Genomic DNA, 19,894 nt, shown 5'->3' with positions numbered 1-19,894 from the left:
AAAGCGAGCGGAAGAAGGGCGAACGGAAAAAGGCAAAGGAGAAAGGCAAATGAAAACGGCAAATGTGAAGTGGGGGAGAGGAAAACGAGAGGCAACTCGCAAAAAAGTAAATGCAGGAGATGAGTTTGTGAGGCCTACTTGGATAGATCTTGATCTCTCCTCCCCGGCAACGGCGCCAGAAATAGGCGTGTTGACGGGAGATTATTCTTGTCTTGATCTTCCTCGGCAAGCGATCCTCCTCCCCGGCAACGGCGCCAGAAATACTTCTGCTACTGCACCAAAAGACCTTCCAATGGCGCCAGAAATAGGAGTATTGCTTGATACTCCCGCGCCAGAAATACTTCTGCTGCGGCTACGCCTTAAGGGACTTCCTAGGCAAGAATGCAAAGGTTTTCCCCTGTGGCCTTGGAGCCTTGCGTTGGTGTTCCCTCGAAGCGGAAAGGGTGATGTAGCATAGCGGTGGTAAGTATTTCCCTCAGTTTGAGAACCAAGGTATCGATCCAGTGGAGGAGTATCACAAAAGCCTGCACAAACACAAAAAGCTTGCTCCCAACGCTATGAAGGGGTTGTAAATCCCTTATAGGTTGTTTGCCAAGTGAGAACTGAAAGCAACAAAGTAACAAAGCAAAGTAAAAGCGGAGGTGTAAACGATGGATGTGAATAGACCCGGGGGTCGTAGTGTTTACTAGTGGCTTCTCTCATGAAAGCAAGTAGATGGTGGGTGAACAAATTACTGTCGAGCAATTGATAGAACCGCGCAAAGTCGTACCGATATCTATGGCAATGATTGTATCTATAGGCGTCACGTCCAAAACAAGTAGACCGATACTTTCTGTATCTACTACTATTACTCCAAACGTCGACGGCTATCCAGCATGCATCTAGTGTATTAAGTCCAAAAGAACAGAGTAACGACTTAAGCAAGATAACATGATGTAGACGGACAATCTCGTATCAACGACATATACCATCTTGTTACCCTTGATGGAAACTACTTAATGTGTGCCTTGCTGCCCCTACTGTCACTGGGAAAGGTCACCACATGGTAGAACCCAAAACCAAGCACTTCTCCCATTGCAAGAATCATAGATCTAGTTGGCCAAACAAAACCCAAGACTCGGAGAGACTTACAAGGATATCAAATCATGCATATAAGAAATCAGCAAAGACTCAAATATATATCATAGATAATCTGATCAGAAATCAACAATTCATTGGATCTCGACAAACACACCGCTAAAGAAGATTACATCGGATAGATCTCCATGAAGATCATGGAGAACCTTGTATTGAAGATCCAAGAGAGAGAAGAAGCCATCTAGATACTAACTACGGACCCGTAGGTCTGAAGTGAACTACTCACGAGTCATTGGAGGGGCGATGATGATGATGAAGAAGCCCTCCAACTCCAAAGTCCCCTCCGGCAGGGCGCCGGGAAGGGTCTCCAGATGAGATCTCGCGGAAACGGAAGCTTGCGGCGGCGGAAAAGTATTTTCGAGGCTCCCTTCATTTTTTGCTGAATTTTTGGGAATATATAGGCCAAGGATCTAGGTCAGGGGGTGGCCAGGGAGGCCACAAGCCCTGACACCACCGCCTCCCCCTGGTGGCGGAGTGGGAGCTTGTGGGCTCCCTGGAGCCCACCTGGCTTGGCCCAGAGGCCCCCTGATCTTCTTCCTTTCGGGAAAAACTCATTTCGGGGTTTTTATTCCGTTTGGACTCTGTTCCAAAATCAGATCTGAAAAGAGTCAAAAACACAGAAAAAACAGGAACTGGCACTTGGCACTGAATTAATAAGTTAGTCCCAAAAAAGATATAAAAGGTACATAAAACATCCAAAGATGGCAAGATAACAGCGTGAAACCATCAAAAATTATAGATACGTTTGAGACGTATCAAAGGTGCAGATGCATGAGCTGATGATGTTTGTCTTGTCTCCGGAGCAGGTACAATAGCTGATCTAGGCTGGGTGCTGAACCGTGTGGTAGTGAGAGGAGGTTACTCATCATCATCATCATCATCATCATCATCATCATCATCCGAGTGTGGAATCTCCACTGAGTCAACTTCATGTTGAAGTTGTTTGACTATAGTGGTCATCTCCGTTACCTTCACATCCATGTCATGAAACTTTGTTTCCACAACTCTCTCAAGGATTTTTTGATTTTGCAACATCTCTTGGATGTTCTTCTCCATACCTTGGACAAAGCTAACTAGAAATGTCATTTGCTCAGATTGAGTTCTGTGTTGTGGAACTGGTGATGGCTCATTCTAGCAGCCTCATCTTTTACTACCTCTGCTGCCATTCTTGCTGCAGCCGAGCTGGGATCATTTTCATCCATCACCACTACATTGTCTTCAAATTCTAGTTGAAGGGGTAGATGGGGACAATCAAGGAGATAGCATGCTTCCCTAGCTTGGCACTGATAAGCATCTGAATGTACGGGGTATATCCACAAGATCGTTTTTTATCACCATCAGTCCTCCGGATAGTCTCTACTATCAAGTCCATCACTCTAAATCTAGTGTGAGAGTCCAAATGGTGCAACAGATTGATGGAGTGTCCTCGAATCATCGTATCATCACCTGATTTAGGCATCAAGGTGTGTCTCAGAATGGTGTTAGTTGTGGGTATCCCTGCTTGCAAGAAGTATACTGAGCCCATCTTGTGACCTGCCAAATACTTGTGAGGAATTGGCTTGTACATGTTGGCCATGGTGTTGTGGCTCATCTTTGGTTCAGAATACACATCCACATCACTCTCTTTCTGCTTGGGAGCACCAACGATAGTGACCCACTCATCAATCATAGACTCATACTTGTGACCATCAGTCATCCAGACAATTGAACCATCGCCATAGAAATGAATAGTTGAGTAAAATTTCATGATCAACTCATCATTCCATGGGGTCATCTCTTTCCCAACAAAATATTCAATCTCCACTAACCTGAAATTTTCTTGCACGTGGGGAAAGAAATTTCATTGGCTTTGATGTAAGCCTATTCAACATATCTCATATCACTGACACCTAGACTCTTGTCATACAGGACAGTCTCATAGAAATCTTGTTGTTCCTTGGTGTGAAACCTTGGATCAACAACAGTTCTTCTCCTTATGGCATATGGATCTGCATCTCTCCTTTTCCTCAAACCTGCATCTTTCCTCTTCTCCATATCTTCTACTATTGGGTGAGCATCATTGTGCACTTGAAGATTTGGTCGAAGCTTCGTGAGAATTGGTGCATTCTCATATTCTTCCTCTGCAGCAAAGGCACTAGAAGTAGGGCCTTTCTCCTTGGCAGATGCATGAATATCCTTTGTAGTCTTCCCATGAGCTACAACCTTTTTAGACTTGGAAGGAGGCTTAGGAGCAGATTTCCTGGGCATGGCATCAGCCATGAGCTTCTTCTTCTTAGGAGGAGTTGGGATCTCATCTTCTCCAGCAGCATCTTCTGGTTCCTCATACATAGAAGTATGTCTTCCAACAACATGAACTATCCTTTTCCTGGCTCTCTTCACACCAACCTTCTTGGCAGGTTTATTAGTGGAGAGTGTCATGCTCTGCTTTGCAAACTCAGGAGCTCTAACATCAGCAGGTCTTGTCTATTCGTTCCTGACAGTCTTCTTAGGAGCGTTTGGAGGAGCTGAAGTTTCCTCTAGCACAAAGGACGAGTCCTCTTCATCTGAGTACAGTTTCTTTCTTTGCCTAGTGGCTGCCTTGGGCAAGCCATGGGAGCTGTAAGATCCAGGGTCATAGTCAGTCTTCTTAGGACTTGTACATGAGTCCATCTCAACACTATTCTCTGCGAATTCATTCTGGTTATCTTCAGATCCTGACATCTTGGCACACAAGCAACAACTCATCAGCAGACCAACAAATAGCAATCCCGTGAAGAAGATATAGGAAAGGCAAAAGGGTTGAGAATCGCAAAACACATAAGGAATTTTCAAACATTGAAGTCAGAAACTTAGGGTATGATCTTGTGCAGAATGTAAATCGGTAGCACCGAGTTGGTACTTTCGGATTCACAGAGAAAGCTAACTCGAGTAACAGAAATTTGGCAGTATGTTTCGGTCTCACCGGAAATATCTGCTCGGTCTCACCGAGTTGCTTCTCAGGAACCCTAAAAGTGAAATCGATGGAACCGATTCTACCAACTCGGTCTCCCCGAGTTGCATGCTGCGGCAGATCAGATCCGAAATTCCGTCGTTCTCTATGCTACGAGATACTCTGGTGGAAGGGAGGGGTTTGCACATGGTGGCTTGTAGATAAAATTTCCCAATGCGCATGAGTTGGATAGAGGGAGCGCAGAAGTAGATCGAAACTGTACCCTAGCTTGGTGGTAGTCCGGCTATGGCGGCAAAGATTCCGTCGACGGCGGCGGTTCAAAACGGCGGAGGCACTCGGGGAGGCAAAGGCGGCGACCAGAGGTCCTTTGGGGCAGCTTAGGGGTTGAGACAAATAGTTTTTGACGATCTGATTTCAAAGACTCGGCTGCTAGAATATATACCCCTTTGTTGTCGGTGTCACCGAGATTACGAAATCAGTGGCACTGAGTTCCTCTACTGTTAGTTGACAGGGAAACTCGATGTAACCGAGTTTGTGATTTCGGTGGTACCGAGATTGAAGACTAGATCAACATTGGAAATTCGGTGGAACCGAATTTGTGGAGTTGGTCTCTGATGACGAGTTGATGGATATACTTCTCGCCCCTCGTTGGTTACCCCAAGTGGAAGGTGGAGATGTAGTCAGCAACAAATTTCCCTTACACGGAGACTGTAAGGTTTATCGAACCAAGAGGACTCCTAGGCTCAACAAGTAGGTGTCTTCCACCCTGGCGCTAGCAGAAGACGTGGACCTGCACACACAATAAATAAATTTGCTCCCAACGAGTACAGAGAGGTTGTCAATCTCTCTGGCCTTGTAGTTTGCAAAGGATCAAAACACAAGCGGGAAGGTAATAGTGATTGCAACGGAAAAGTAAATGAAAGCGGTAAATGATGGAGGTCTAAACAATGATGCTGATATGGACCGGAGTCACATGATGTTCACTAGTGATGTCTCTCTCCCAAAAGACGATAAACAACTATGCTTGGGTAAACAAATCACAGTTGGGCAACTGACAGAATTATGATCGCACCGCAATGCTAATTATGCCCCTTGATAGTTAGAGGTTCAATAGTAATGGGCACTACGCCAAGACAAGTAGACCATTTATTCATCAGCATCTACTTACTAATCATCCACCTTGAGATATCTATCGAGAACATCTCTCCCGTATTAAGTTGCGAGCCCCACCCAAAGTGTAAACTCAAAGCAACGGACAACTCCATTAACGAACTATGCGTAAGGTAAACAATCCTTGCAACTGTGGTCACAAGCACCGTTGTTTTCTCCCTGGTGGCAACAACCACATCCCCCAGTCTCATGTTTCTCTCACTCAAGCTAGACATCGAGGGGCCCGAACCCACAATCATGCATAATGCTCCCTCTTGGAGTTATAATCTACTACTTGGCCAAAGCAATAAAAAGCAACGGAGAACATGCATGAATCACTAAGGAACATAATATAAAAGTATAATCAAATATATAACTCATAACAATCTGAACATAATCTCATAATCCATCGGATCCCAACAAACCGAGCATAGCAATAGCAAGAGAATTACATAGATGCCTTGATCATGTAGGGCAGCTTACAAGGACTAACCATTGAAGCACAAGATTGGAGAGAAGACATCACATAGCTACTGGTCATGGACTCATGGTCCAAGGAGGACTACTCATGGCACGTCCGAGAAGTGTCCATGGTGGTGGAGAAGCTCCCAGAGATCAATCCTCCCTCCGGGAGGGTGCCAGGAAGAGGTCTCATGACGCTCCCGATCTTGGAAGCGTTGCGGCGGCGGAACGATGGAGAAATTTGCGATTCCAGAAAGTCTGCGAGGGTTTCCTCTTGGGACCCTAAATATAGGCCAAAGGAGGGCACCGTAGGAGGTGGGGCCCACCCAGGCGACCTCCTGGCGCGGCCTAGGGCCTGGCCGCGCCAGCAAGCCGCCTGGGAGGCCCCTGGCCCCCCTCTGGCCCTCCTTCGGTGATCCGGAAGCTTCTGTTTTGCTGATTTTATATATATATTTTTTTGAATTTTTTCGGGCTTCGGAAAATTGGGTAAAGGCCCCTACAAAATAGACATCAGCAGACAGAAACTGGCACTAGGTGCACTGAGTTAGTAGGTTAGTCCAAATATGTGTAAAATGATATAAAAGTGTAGCAAAACATATAACAATGTCACCCAAAAGATCATGGAACAAGCAGAACTTATAGATACATTTGGGACGTGTCAGTCTCACCGAGATTTACATAGAGATTTTGGAAATCAGCCTTTGACGGTACGAAACTCCGAGTGCACCTTCACACAAAGGGATCGACAAGTGCTTGTTCAAGTTTTGTGATGAAGCATGAATAGAACTTGAGATGAGATATCATAGATAGCTAGAGAAGTGTCCGAGGCATTCTTTTCCATCCAATTGGCAAGATATAAATCAAGGGCCAAATAGCAACAATTGGATGTCCTCGAATGAGTAAACACATGCAGACCAACATGCTCACACAATAAGATGATAAATAAAATATGGTGAACATGCACAAACATCCTAGCATCTATCAAGCACTTGGGTGATGACAAAGTCATCTACATATGAGTATATTGACTTAGGAGCCAAGTAAGAATACTTGATCATAGGTCATACTCATCGTTAAGCACAAGAGGGGTTACCACTTTTACATAAGCATTAATGTGTTCATATCCTTACGAGATGCTTATACTCAAGATCTAGAGTAAATCTCCCCCTTGATATGACATCCCCCCTAAGAGGGATTAACTAACCTTGGGTTTTGTCATTGAAGACTTCAAGTAGGTGAAGTAGTGGTGGATGCTCAATGTTGATGAAGATCATCTTGAGCCGGGAGCAATCCTTGTTGTTTCTTACTCTTCTCACCTACATGGGTTAGTCCCAAAGCAAAAGGAACATATGCAAGGATATCTATGGACATGGAGTGAAACACACATGTGATGATGTCCAAAGATGCATTAATTACCTTGTTCCTAGCTTACCTTTGAGGGAATGTGTGACTCCTTGAACTAATGCATATGCTTGAGGTTGATTCCATATAGTTCTTGCCAAAATGAATAATAGTGAATTTCATTGGCGGAGTCACCCCTCAAGAACTTTCTAGTTCTTCCTCTTGGGGATCCACATCAATTTGAAGCGAATCCTTGGAGTTTTGGTAGCACTAGATGAGGTAGTGCTAGTAATGTCCTTGGGAATCCACTTGACCTTGACTTGGGGTTCTTCTTCATATAAGTCAATGTCATCTTGAAGCTTTCCCTTGCCCTTGTGATCTTGTCGTAGAAGGCCATCTTGTGAGCTTGTTACTTTGGGACGAGTAGGATCATCCTTCTCCTCTTGGGGAACAAACTTAGGAATGGTATATGGAACTTCTTCCCAATCATCTCCGTTGACGTTGAAGTAGCCAACACCTTGTTTCTTCCGATGTCCTCCTTCCTTGCGCACAATTTCCTCAAATTTTTTACTTCCGGCAAGACTCTTGGAGACACCTCTCTCTATAAGTCCTTTAAATAAACTGTTTTGTTGCTCAAGTGTAACTTGGCTAAGAGAATCATTAGTGGAATCAAGAGAGCTACTAGCAATAACATTATTGGATTTAGCTTTAGCATTGTTGTTACTAGATGAAGAAACTTTCTTGCCTTTGTTACTCGTGTTCTTAGGTTTAACTTGTGGAACAAAAGTAGACAAGAGTAATCGCTTGGCTAGATAAGAAGAAATCTTCTTTAGAAGATCATCATTGGTTGCTTTTAGGAACTCATGCTCTTGCTCCAAATTGAGCTTCTCGAAGTGTAGCTTCTCATGAGTTCTCGCAAACTCTCTATGATCTTCTAGAGTAGTTTCATGAGCTAACTTAAGAGTTTTTAATTCTTGAGTTAGTCATTCAATCTCTTTTTTATCATCATCACTCAATTTCTCTTGACTAGCATGATAATTAAGAATTTCATTTTCATTGCAATCACTAGTTTATCAAAGAGCAAGTCATCTTCTCCTAATAAGTCATCCTCATAACTATTAAAATCAAGATACTCGGGGTGTGAATCCTTGGGCCTTTAGCCATGAAGCAGTTTCTGAACCCCTCATTTGGTGAATGAGATAGGTCATAGGAGTTGGAGGAAACAAGTGCAATGCCGGCAACACCTTCATATTGACTATAGTCGGAGTTGGAGTGATAGCTTCTCCCGGAATGGTTGTCACACTTGGAGCCAGAAACCCATTCACCAACATGAGCTTAATGTCTTCTTACTGATCTGCCATTGGTATATTTGTCCTTCTTCTCTGATTTTTTGCCTCTCCATGAGCGTCTTCGTTCATAACGATATTCTCTACTCCTTCTCTCTCTGCAAGGTGGCTCATCTCTTGAGCTTCATCTTCGAGGTGACTCTTCTCTTTGTTTGTAGGGAGCCGAGCACTCATTGGAGTAGTGTTTTGGCTTCCCACAATTGCAACAGTTTCGGTCACGACTGGAAGAATGCTTCTCATCATGTCTTGAGCTTGAGATTCTCTCTTCGCCTCTACTCTTGTAGAACTTGTTGAATTTTCTGACCATGAGGGTTATCTATTCATCAGTGACAAGATTGTCCTTTGAAGTAGCAGGAGCATCACATGAAGCTTTGTAAGCACCGCTTGACTTGTTGTGCAACTCATCTTTGTCTATGAGTGACATCTCTTGAGAAACAATCCTACCAATGACTTCAGTTGGCTTGAGATCTTTTTAATTTGGCATCATTTGGATCAATGTGCACACGGTGTCTTACTTTCCATCAAGATCTCTAAGTATCTTCTTGATGATGAATTTGTCGGTCATCTCTTCGCTTCCTAAATCGGCAATCTCATTGGTGATGAGGGCTAGCCTAGAGTACATTTCAGTGACACCTTCACCATCCTTAATCTTGAACTTGTCAATCTGACTTTGAAGCACATCCAACTTAGATTCTCTGACAGAATCAGTACCTTCGTGCATATCGATCAAAGAATCACAAATTTATTTTGCATTCTCAAACCGACATATTCACTTCGACGTTGCTACTATTGACTAATGGGAAAGGATTCCACAAATTCTATCTTTGACGGGTTTCCACGGAAAATGGGCTAAAATGGGAGAAATCATCTGTGAACATGAAAAGGAGTTAAAGAAGAGATAGAAGAAATCAAGAGAAGGGGCACGATAGGAAACGTAGCAACAGACGGTGTTCCATGCGACTGTGACCGATCACATAAGTAGTCGAATGGCGTGGAAACCGAGACGCCTCGTCCACATAAACAACTTTTAAAGGGAGCCAGGTCAAAATGTAAACATAACATCATTCAGCAAAAGCTATAACATAACCACCTTCATCCCCTCTCATCAACCCTGGCCGCTGCCATCACCATCTGCATAGCCACAATCACCACCATAGTTCATCTTCCTCTAGTTCGTACTTGTAATCGTGCATCACAGAAGGCAACCATTGTAAAACATATTATCAATCTTCAAGATGTGTTCTTCAATATTTTCCTCTTGCGATCTGATCTCCATGTGTGAGTAGTTCGGTAAGGTATGGCTGAGACATAGGCCTTGCAACTCTCTATGAATTAACATCCTATATGTGTGAAATAAATATGTTCTCTCGATGTCTTTTGTCTTATCTGTGTTCTTCATCCCTGCAGGTACCCATGATCATGGAGAGCGAGTCACGAAGAGGCTAAGGGTAGGGAGAACGTGAAGTGTTATTCTAAACTCCAGTGACAAAAAGGTTTAGAATGGTAACACGGATCCAATCCCTCGGTATTCATGAGGCGTAGTCATTAAAAACCCAAAGCACTTCTCTGATTACTATAATCATAATTATCAAGGCAACCCTGCATGATGGATATGGGCTTTGGTAGGACAACTAATTCTTGATGCAGGACATGTGTCGGTCAAGATGTTATTTGGACACATCCCCCACTTTGGTTCGTAAAAAACACATCTCGATGGGTGACTTCCAACACACAAATTAAGTTCATCACTAGTCCCAACAAAAATACATGGCTGCAAGCATTAACCTTATACCCATAGTTTTTTTGTAAGTGTTTAGTGTAGGATCGAAAGCATATCTAGACGGGGCGGGGGGGGGGTGATTAGACTACTTGACAAGATAATTTTTTTGCCTTTTCCCAATTTTAGTTGAGGGGCAGTTTTGGCACTTATGGAAAGTCAAGTACACCCTATACAGGCAGTTCTAAGAGTGTAGCAGCGGAATGTAAAACATGCAAGTGTAAAGTAAAGGACTAAGCTAGGGAGATCAAATTCATGAGGTTGACACGACGATTTTTGGCATGGTTCCGATAGGTGGCGCTATCGTACGTCCATGTTAATGCAGACTTCAACCCATGGAGGGTAACGGGTGCGAGTATCCACGGAGGGCTACACCCACAAGGGGTCGATGAAGAAGCGGCCTTGTCTATTCCACCACGGCTTCCGCCCATGAAGGACTAGCCTTACTCAGGGTAGATCTTCACAAAGTAGGCGATCTCCTTTCCCTTACAAACATCTTGGTTCTACTCCACAAATGAAGTAGGAGGCTCCCAAGCGACACCTAACCAATCTAGGAGGCGCCACCCTCCAAAAGGTAATAGATGTGGTAGGTCAATGAACTCCTTGCTCTTGTGCTTCTAAAGATAGTCTCCTCAACACAAAATCACTCTCTCACTGAACAGGCATGGGTAGGAGAGATTGATTTGGTGGAAAGCAGTTTGGGGAGGCTAGATATCAACTTTCAAATGATTGTATTGGAATATCTTGGTCTCAACACATGAGTAGGTGGTTCTCTCTCTTAGAAAATGGATTCGGAAATGAAGTGTGTGTTCTGAGTGCTTCTTCCATGATTGAGAGGTGGATGAAGGAGTATGTATAGGCAGCACACAAAATCTAACCGTTACACCTAAAGTGGAAAACTCGGTGACACCACAGTCAAAAACTCGGTGCTACCGACTCGCACAAAAAGCATCAACTTTTGAATCTCGACGGGACCGATATACACAAATCGCCGAAAAAGTGGCTAACGGTCAGATGACCAAACTCGGTGACACTAATACGCAAACTGGGAAATTCGATTTTGTGTATCAAGGCAACAGAAAGTTGGTCACCCTAAACTCGGTATCACCGATATGGTTTCGGTTGCACCGATTTGGTGGGAATGGCTAGGGTTTCTGTGTGAGGTTGAACTCGGTGAGGATGAAATGTGAAAGTTGGTGGCACCGAATTTGAGTATGTGGAATTGGACAGAATGGTTATGTGGGAAAAATGACTGGGTATTTTGGTGGCTAACTTTGAGCACTTGAGCAACCAGTTCATTTTACTACCTCGCCCCCTTTTAATAGTATTGGCTCCCTATAGACTCAAAAGTGATTTATCACAAATATAAAATGAAGAGTCTTCTAGCTTGAAGCTTGAGCAATCTTATTCCTTTCTTGCATCAAGGGGCATCTCCACATAAGCCTTTAGCCAAAGCATCTTTTGAACTTTTCTGAAATATACTTGGAAAAACATATCAGTCCAATGATGCATATGTTGTGATCAATTATCAAAACCACCCTATGGAGCAATTGTGCTTTCATTTAATAACCATCATCTTGATTGATACGCTCAAAAGCTGAAATTATTTTGTTGACAAAAGCTTGCCAGAGACCATCGCTTCAAGGGAACCTTCCTCTCGCGTGTTCGATAACCCAAGGTCACCTCTTAGGGAAATACATGTGGGGTACTTTTTGTTCTATTCCCGGATCACTAAAAAGGAAGTATCAAATAGACCCTGGGGCCGTAGGTTCTCTAGTGGCATCTCCCTCAAAAATAGGTGAATGACATGGTAAACAAATTAAAGTTGGCATTTGAACATATTGCAATATTCATGACTATGATCATTCATGGCACAATCTTGTATAGGCATGACATCTGCGATAAGTAGGCCATTAATCCAACTCCATATAATACTAATACTCCATGGTGGTAGCTACACATGGCCCCAATTTTTTCTCTAATTAATTTGATAAATTATTTTGAAATATGAAAAACAACTCTAGCAAAAATATAGTGGTTTTGGACCAGCTAGGCAAGCAAACATGCAATGATGCCAAAAAAGCAAGGAAAAAAGACCGAGAGAAGTGAAAAACGCCCTTTATACACAACGAAAAGACACTTGTGTTAAAAAGGTAACAAAAAGATAAATAAAAGTGAGAAAAGGTCATTCATATACAACAAAAATGCACTTGTGCCAATGCCATTGAAACCCGATAGCTCATAAATAAAAAAGGCACTTATACCAAAGGGTGTGTAGCTACCACCATGCATAGGAAATTGTCACTTATAAATTAAAAAAGGCACTTATAATTATGTGGGATTATTTTTACCTAAAATTGACACTCTTCCAAACCCACTTTCGATAGTATTGCCAAAATTATTATGAGTAATAGATTAATAATGAGTCTTAAATAAAATTTCAAGATCACAAAAAGCATCATAATAGTCTCCCGAGTCATGATCATCATAATAATTAGTAGACATTACAAAATCATCATAAATAGTACCTACATACATTGTGTCATTATAAAAAGCAATATTACCATCAAGTGTGTCATATTCATTACTTGAATCATAAAGACTATAATGTTTATCCCAATCATACTTTTCATTCAATGAGCAAATTCCAATAGCATTTTCTTTTACAACTTCTTCATTAGTAGGGGAACTAAAATGTTCATATCCATCAAACCCGTCATCCCCAAGCTTATAGCTTTGCATATCATTAGCATAATTGATATTCATGGAATACATATTAACAACATTGCACTCATGTTTATCAAGGAACTCTCATCAATCACTTTATAAAATTCTTCTTTAAACACTTCATAACAATTACTTCCTCAGTTCCTAAATATAGGTCTTTCTAGAGATTCCACTATGGACTACACACGGAGCAAAATGAGTGAATCTACATGTACATCCGTATGTAGTACCTAGAATCTCTAAAAAGGACTTATATTTAGGAATGGAGGGAGTATAAGATACACAACTTCAAAGAAAACTTTACAAAGATAAATAAACGCACTCAACTTCATCTTTTCTTTCAAAGAGCTTACCAGAATATCATTTTGTTCATTAACTATTGGTTTATCAAAATTATAGTTTTTTTAAATATTGTCTAGTGGAGAAGGATCCATATCCAATATTTATATTTTTCTATTTGTGTGTGTCAACGATAAAGATAGCACAAGTAGGCAAGATAAGAAAACAAGAAAGTAAGGAATTTGTGTGGTGGCACTTGATTTGATAGTTGAACACTCTCCGACAACGGCGCGAGAAGTCTATTGCTTACTCCTATAGGATTTACTAGGATTCCACAAAGACGAAGAGTGAAGTAGAACAACAACAAGTTATTTTCCTCGGTTAAAAACCAAGGTTATCAATCCGGTAGGAGCCTCCCAAGCTAAGAATGTAAACAACACATGTGCACAAATATATACAAACTTGCACCCCACGTGTCAAGAGGGTTATCAAGCCCCTTGTCTTGCTAGTTACAAGACTAAACACAAATGATAGAGGTAGATAGTAGCAAAGCAGCACGACAAATAAAAATGAAAATTGTATTGAGGAATTCAACAATTTGGAATAGACTTAGGGGTTATAGGTTCACTAGTGGCATCTCTCTCGAAAATAGGTGAATGGCATGGTAAACAAACTATAGTTGGGCAACTAAATAGATTGTAATATTTATGAGTATGGTCATTCATGGCATAATCTCATACATGCATTATATTTGTAATAAGTAGTCCGTTAATCCAACATCCGCTATCCAGCATGCCTCTCAATGTATTAAGTTTGCAAGAAAGAGTGTATTGTAATAAGTAAGTTGACATAATGTAAACAAGAAAAAGACAATCAATATGAAAAAACCCCGTTGTTTTATCCTTAGTGAGAACAATAAAATACATGCTTTGGCTCTTTTTGTCACCGTCCTAGATCACAACAAGATGGAACCCACTACAAAGCACCACTCATTCTAAAGAAAAACCCATCGAACTTGGGCAAAGAAGATAGATAGATCGAAGAGCATATAAAGCTATTTAATTATGAAATAACAAAACCTCAAAAGATTAAGTTGATTTCAACGAACAATCTGATCGTAAAGTGACAATTCATCATGTCCCAACAAATACACCATCCGTTACATCGAATTATTCACAGTCATGTGAGAAGGCTCATAGGAACATGGTATTGAAGATCCAGACAAAAAAGAGAACCATCTAGATACTACTATGGACGTGTACATCATAATGGAACTACTAACACATGGTAATGGAATAAGTAAGGTTGATGAACATGGATCCGACAATGGTTTTCACCTCTGACAAGGCTCCGGAACAAGCCTACGGATGGGATTTTCAGGGAACAAAGGCTTGCGATACGGTAAAATTCTTCTAAAAATACGTCGAAGGGTTTCGATATTTATAGAAAAGTATGGCGGTGGAATCAGGCCAAGGCGGTGCCGGGGGGCACATAGGCTGGTAGCACGCTCCCCCTGACCGCGTGGGGTGGTCGTGTGGGACCGTGGCTTGGCCCGTCGATCCCTCCCGGAGCTTTGTGTGTTTCTTGTTGCCCAAAAATATCGCATTAAATTGGCAAATGATTTTGACCACCATAGATATTGATTTTTCTCTGAAAAAAACTATTAGAAAACATGAACGGACACTGAAAATGAAATTAATAAGTTAGTCTAAAAACATAAATTGCTACAAAAACTATATAACATGATAATATAATAGCGTTGAACAATTAAAAATCATAAATATATTTAAGATGTATCATTGGACAAGCTCGGGCAAGCAGCTTAAAAGCGGCCATGGACGTGAGGGGAGAGAGAGGAAATATAACGGTGTTTGCATTATTTGGGCTGAGGTGGTAGGGGTGTCGGACGTGACCGGGACTTCTCATAATGCCTTCAGATTTGGTCCTAGTATGAGGTACGACGATCAGTCCAGATGCTTAAGACGGTTGAGTCAAGTTTTTAATCGGACGGACGTTTTAAATGTTCGAAAAGAAAATATGAGGTCAGGCAGTAGATGCTTTTACATGAGCAACCACCATGGCATGAGAGGCTGGTTGTACATGCTATCGACTTGGGCAACGCGTTGAACAAACTTTTTCTTAACTTGGCAATATTTCTTCTTCCCTAGTGTTTGTAGGTGTGTATCACATGAGGCCATAAAAGAAACACCGATACGTGCAAATAAGAAAGATAATACCCCCTCTCAGAGAGAGATTCTGCCCGGGTTATTATCAATCATATAACATGTTAAGAACATCTTCAATAGATGGTCCAAATATAAAGGTAACTAACTTTTAGATCGTTTGAGGTAAAAACGCAGCTTCAACAGACGGTCCATATGTAAAAAAAAATGGACCGCGGCCTCCTCATGATGTAAACTGCAACACCTCGCGGTGTAAATTTATATCACGAGATGCATCTAGTCCAAAACCAGCCACCGCCCGCAAACGCCCAACCGCCACTTCATTTCCTTTCCCGCCCGTCCGCCGCCGCCCCACCGCACGCCGCCCGCATCAGATCCGGCCCCGCCCCACCCCCCGCCGCTGTTTCCACGCCGCCCCGCCGCCCGCCCGCCGCGGATCCGGCCGCGGTCGCAGCGCACGCCGCCATCCCGTGCGTCGCCGCCCCGTCCACCCCGCTCGTCCGTCCGCCACAACTCCGCCCGGCCTCGGCCCGCCCGTCGTAGCTCCGACACGCCCCGTGCGTCACCGCCCCGTCCGCCGCCCCTCAGCTCCGCCCCGCCCGGCTCCGTCCACCACCGCCCCGCAGCTCCGCCCCGCCCGGCTTCGTCCGCCACCGCCCCGCAGCCCCGCCCCGTCCGGCTCCGTCCGCCACCGCCCCGCAGCTCCGCCCCGCCCGGCTCCGTCCGCCACCTCTCTGATCGCACGCCGCCGCCGCTCCATCGCTCTACGATGGCGCCGAAGAAGACGCCGAAGGGCAAGTCGGGCTTCTTTGGCGTGAGGCAGAAGCCCTCCGGTAACTCGGGAGTGGAGTTCTCCGATGTCGGGAGGCGTTGGCGGATGGCACGTACCCCTCCACCCATGAGGCTGCGCGTGCCTACGACGTGGCGGTGTGGTGTGCCGAGAGGCCTCGGGAGCACCTCAACTTCCCAGGGATCGAGAGTCGGGTGGAAGCGGAGATGCTTGTGCCGCAGGGCATCAAGATGAAGGAGACCACGACGACGAAGAAGACGACGAAGAAGCCGTCGGTTGTCAATGCCGGCGAGACCGACGAGGAGGCGATGGCGAGGTTTGCTCGGGAGCATCCGGAGTACGTCCACAAGGCCGGCCCTGGTGTATGGCCGGCAGGGCGACGGCCTAGGACCCACGCAGGAGGAGGCCCACAATATAGTATGTATATACATTATAAGGTAGTAAAAAGTATACAAAAAATAAAGAAATCAGGTTGTTAGGCCCGGCTGCGATTAATTGCCCAGTTTACGCACACATCGTAAAACCTGTTCGTGGCTTCGTCTTTCGGTCGCCTTGACTGCTCGACGCCTCATCTCGAGTGCCCTCGTCAAACGAATCGTCGGCTTCAGTACTGCGGGGTCTCGACCGGCTTGCCGCCGCTGCGCGCGCCGGCCGACCGGCAGACCGTATATCCAACATCCATCCATCAACAGACAACACTATTGCACAGCAACGCACGATGATGTCTCGATCCACCTGCATCTGAAGCAGGCAAGCAGGGTTGGAGTCTTGGAGAAAAACCGAAGGAACAGACAATACTATTTTTGCATCTATTCTGTACGAGGAGAAGGAGCCCCTGCTGTACGAGGCCCCAATGCCCCATCCATCCATCAAAATTCTGAATGAGGAGTAATCACTAATCAACAGCAGAATCAGGAGCATCCATCCATCGAGTAGGTAGTCCATCCATCCATCTATATTTAGTAATTCAAATACTTTTCCATGTATGTCTAGGGTTTCCATCTGATACTTTTTCATTACTTTTCATGAATTTAGTAATTCAAGTATTTTTTATGTACTTTTCCATCCAGTACGTAGTCCATCCATCCATCAGTACGTAGCACTAAATGACTTTGCATCAAGAAACCCCAAAGAAACTTTTTTTGAAGAATTAAATTATTATTATTGTCGATGAAGTCAGTCGAAACTTGGTTATTATTTGAGGTAATCATATCATTTTAGTTTAATTTCTCTATCTTTTTAGTATTATTATTGTCGATTTAGTAATTTGAAATTTTGTTATTATTATTATAAACTAGTAAAAGTGCCCGTGCGTTGCACAGCGTTAGATTGTTGACTTTTCGATCATGAATTTTGTATTTGAAAAGCCCGCGCACCCCCCCTCCCCCTCCCTCATGTCCTTATAGTCAACTCACTTGTACGAGCCAACTAGCACACAAATGACAATAGACAAATGAAACTGTCCAGCACACACTCATGGCTTTAAAATTCCAGTGTAATAAGGTCACCTAATTCTTCTTGACATCCACATTGCATGTAAAGTCGCTACTGATAGACTGAAACAAATAAATGCACATGTAAGGTAAAGAAAAAGGAAGGTGTCAAATTATGAATACCAAAGAAAGAGTGACAGAATATTCATGCACCAAACTATTCTAGTGTAGTCCTCTCTTCGTTTAGTTCCCTGCAAGTAATTGTATGATCCCATGGTCTCCAAAAGTATGTGAGCACATCATCCATGCAACAAACATTAGTAAATAAATTATAAGAATCCATCCTAATAGACCTCCTTGCCACAGCCGTGGTTCTCCTCGGGCTCTTCACTCTCAACATCTTGTTCACGCTGCCCAGTGGGTTGGGATGGGGTGTCCAGATCCTGACTGGAGGATGCCATCTCTTCGCCATTGCTGCTGCCTGGAGCTGCTTCTGATAGTCCAGCATTAAGCTCGTCTACTGCATTGGAGTAGCCTGATGCATCAGATTCTTCTTCCACTACAACAACACCCTCTGATTCTGCAATCAAGTCAGCACTGCTTGCTTCAGAAACTGCATCCTGGATGTTCAACTGCTCCTCCAAGACACCGGCACCACCATAGCTGCTACCTGGAGCTTCTTCTGACATTTCGACATCAAACTCATCTACTACCATGTCGTAGTAGTCTGATGCATCAGATCTTTCTTCCACCACAACATCACCTTCCGGCTCTGCAGTGAAGGCATTGGCGCTGCTTATAGTCTCTTCACTTGGCACTGGCCACGTGCCAGCAAAGTTGTAGTAGAAATCAGCGGCACCATGGTCACCATCGGCAGCTACAGCACTCCAGTTGGTTGCAAAGTGGGGGCCAAAGTAGTCTTGTTCTTGTGTGGATGTAGAAGACAAAGCCTCCCAGTAAGACGTGATCGAATCCAACGAACTGCTTGACCATTGCTTGAGCCAAGCAGCCAACTCCACAGGGTGTGATTCTTGAACTGACAGAAAGCTGGACGCCATCGACAAGGTGGTGTTCGACATGATCGGGGAATCTGGTTGCAGCAGCACGCACACAGAAGCAGCACACATGAATAGCATGAAGGCTAGGGGGAACATGAACCTCAACGCGGATCCCTTCTCCTTCTTCTCTTGAGCTCGCACCCCAAGCTCAGGCTCTGGCGTCAGTGCTGCGCGAGCTCGTGGAGGAGTCGCCGTAGGGTCCGGTGCAGAGACGCGAGCCGGCTCGGGCGTCACCGCAGCAGTCGCCGATGACAGCAACAGAGGAGGAGGCCGCGGCGAGCCCAGCAAGGGATCTGGCGCCAGGACGCAAGCCTCGGTGGAGACGACATCTTCGGATGGTGCGGTGAGAGCTGACTGCTCCTCGGACAGGTGAATCTGATGTGCTTGCTCTTGTTCCTCCTCCATGAGGTCTTCATCTCCAGCGAGCGGGTCGTCCTCCGTGGTGGCGGTGGCGTCGGTCTCGTCGCTGCTCTCGGAGGCAGCGGCGAAGCCGTCCTCGAGGCGCCTGACGCCAGCGCGGCCGTGCCGGTAGATGTCGACGCGGGGGTTGGGCTTGTAGTGGAGGAACCGCGGCCGCCGCGAAGTGTAGTTGGTCTTGGGGTCGTACATGGCCGCCCGGGACGGCTCCGCGTCCACCGGATCGGCCGCCGTGCGCTGGTGGTTCACGCCCACGCTGACGCGCACGGGGTCCTCCACCCCCGCGTCGCGACGAGCATGCCCAAGGTGATGGCGTAGACGCACGTCTTCCACAGCCTCTTCTTCCACTCCTCGTCCATGGCCGCCTCCTTCTCGTCTGCCGAGTTGAAGCAGCAGTACTCCTCCTCCTTGGTCGTCACTCTGGTGGCGGAGCCCCTCCTCTGGTGGATCCCGACGCCGTCCAGCGCCGCCTCCTTGGCCGCTTCACCGTTGGGCTTGACCGGTGGCTCGCAGCAGTGCGCCTCGCAGTCGGCCGCGTCGGGAGCCGCGGAGCCGTCAGGTAGGCGCCCGCGGCGCGGACCCCTCACGTCGCCACGGCTGGAGAGGGAGCATCTGGATAAGATGAAACAAATGATCGCGATTGAAATTCTTACAAATATAGGAGGCTTTCTTAAAACACGAAGCATTTTTTCGATCCATTTACATAGGGACTGCGGGTTGAATACCTAGAAACAGAGGGGCTTTTATGCAAAAACGCTGCGACGTACGGCAGAAGCCGTCGGTGCTTTATTAGTAGGGATAGATAGAGTCAGTCAATTATAATAGTTAAATTTTAAACTAAAAATATATGATCTTAGGACATAGGG

The 19,894-nt window shown here is 44.7% G+C and overlaps 1 protein-coding gene across 1 annotated transcript; it reads right to left on the bottom strand.

Annotated features, from left to right (window-relative positions):
- Window positions 1-17,804: 17,804 nt before the first annotated feature.
- Window positions 17,805-19,650, bottom strand: LOC123430635. The gene has a single exon (XM_045114490.1). The coding sequence runs from the start codon at window positions 19,218-19,220 to the stop codon at window positions 17,898-17,900; it is 1,323 nt and encodes a 440-aa protein (XP_044970425.1). The 5' UTR covers window positions 19,221-19,650; the 3' UTR covers window positions 17,805-17,897.
- Window positions 19,651-19,894: the final 244 nt, after the last annotated feature.

Source organism: Hordeum vulgare, chromosome 2H (genome assembly GCF_904849725.1).
Source record: "Hordeum vulgare subsp. vulgare chromosome 2H, MorexV3_pseudomolecules_assembly, whole genome shotgun sequence".
Lineage (NCBI taxonomy): Eukaryota > Viridiplantae > Streptophyta > Magnoliopsida > Poales > Poaceae > Hordeum > Hordeum vulgare.
Note: the sequence above shows the minus strand (reverse complement) of the source record. Positions and strands in the feature narration are given on the sequence as shown.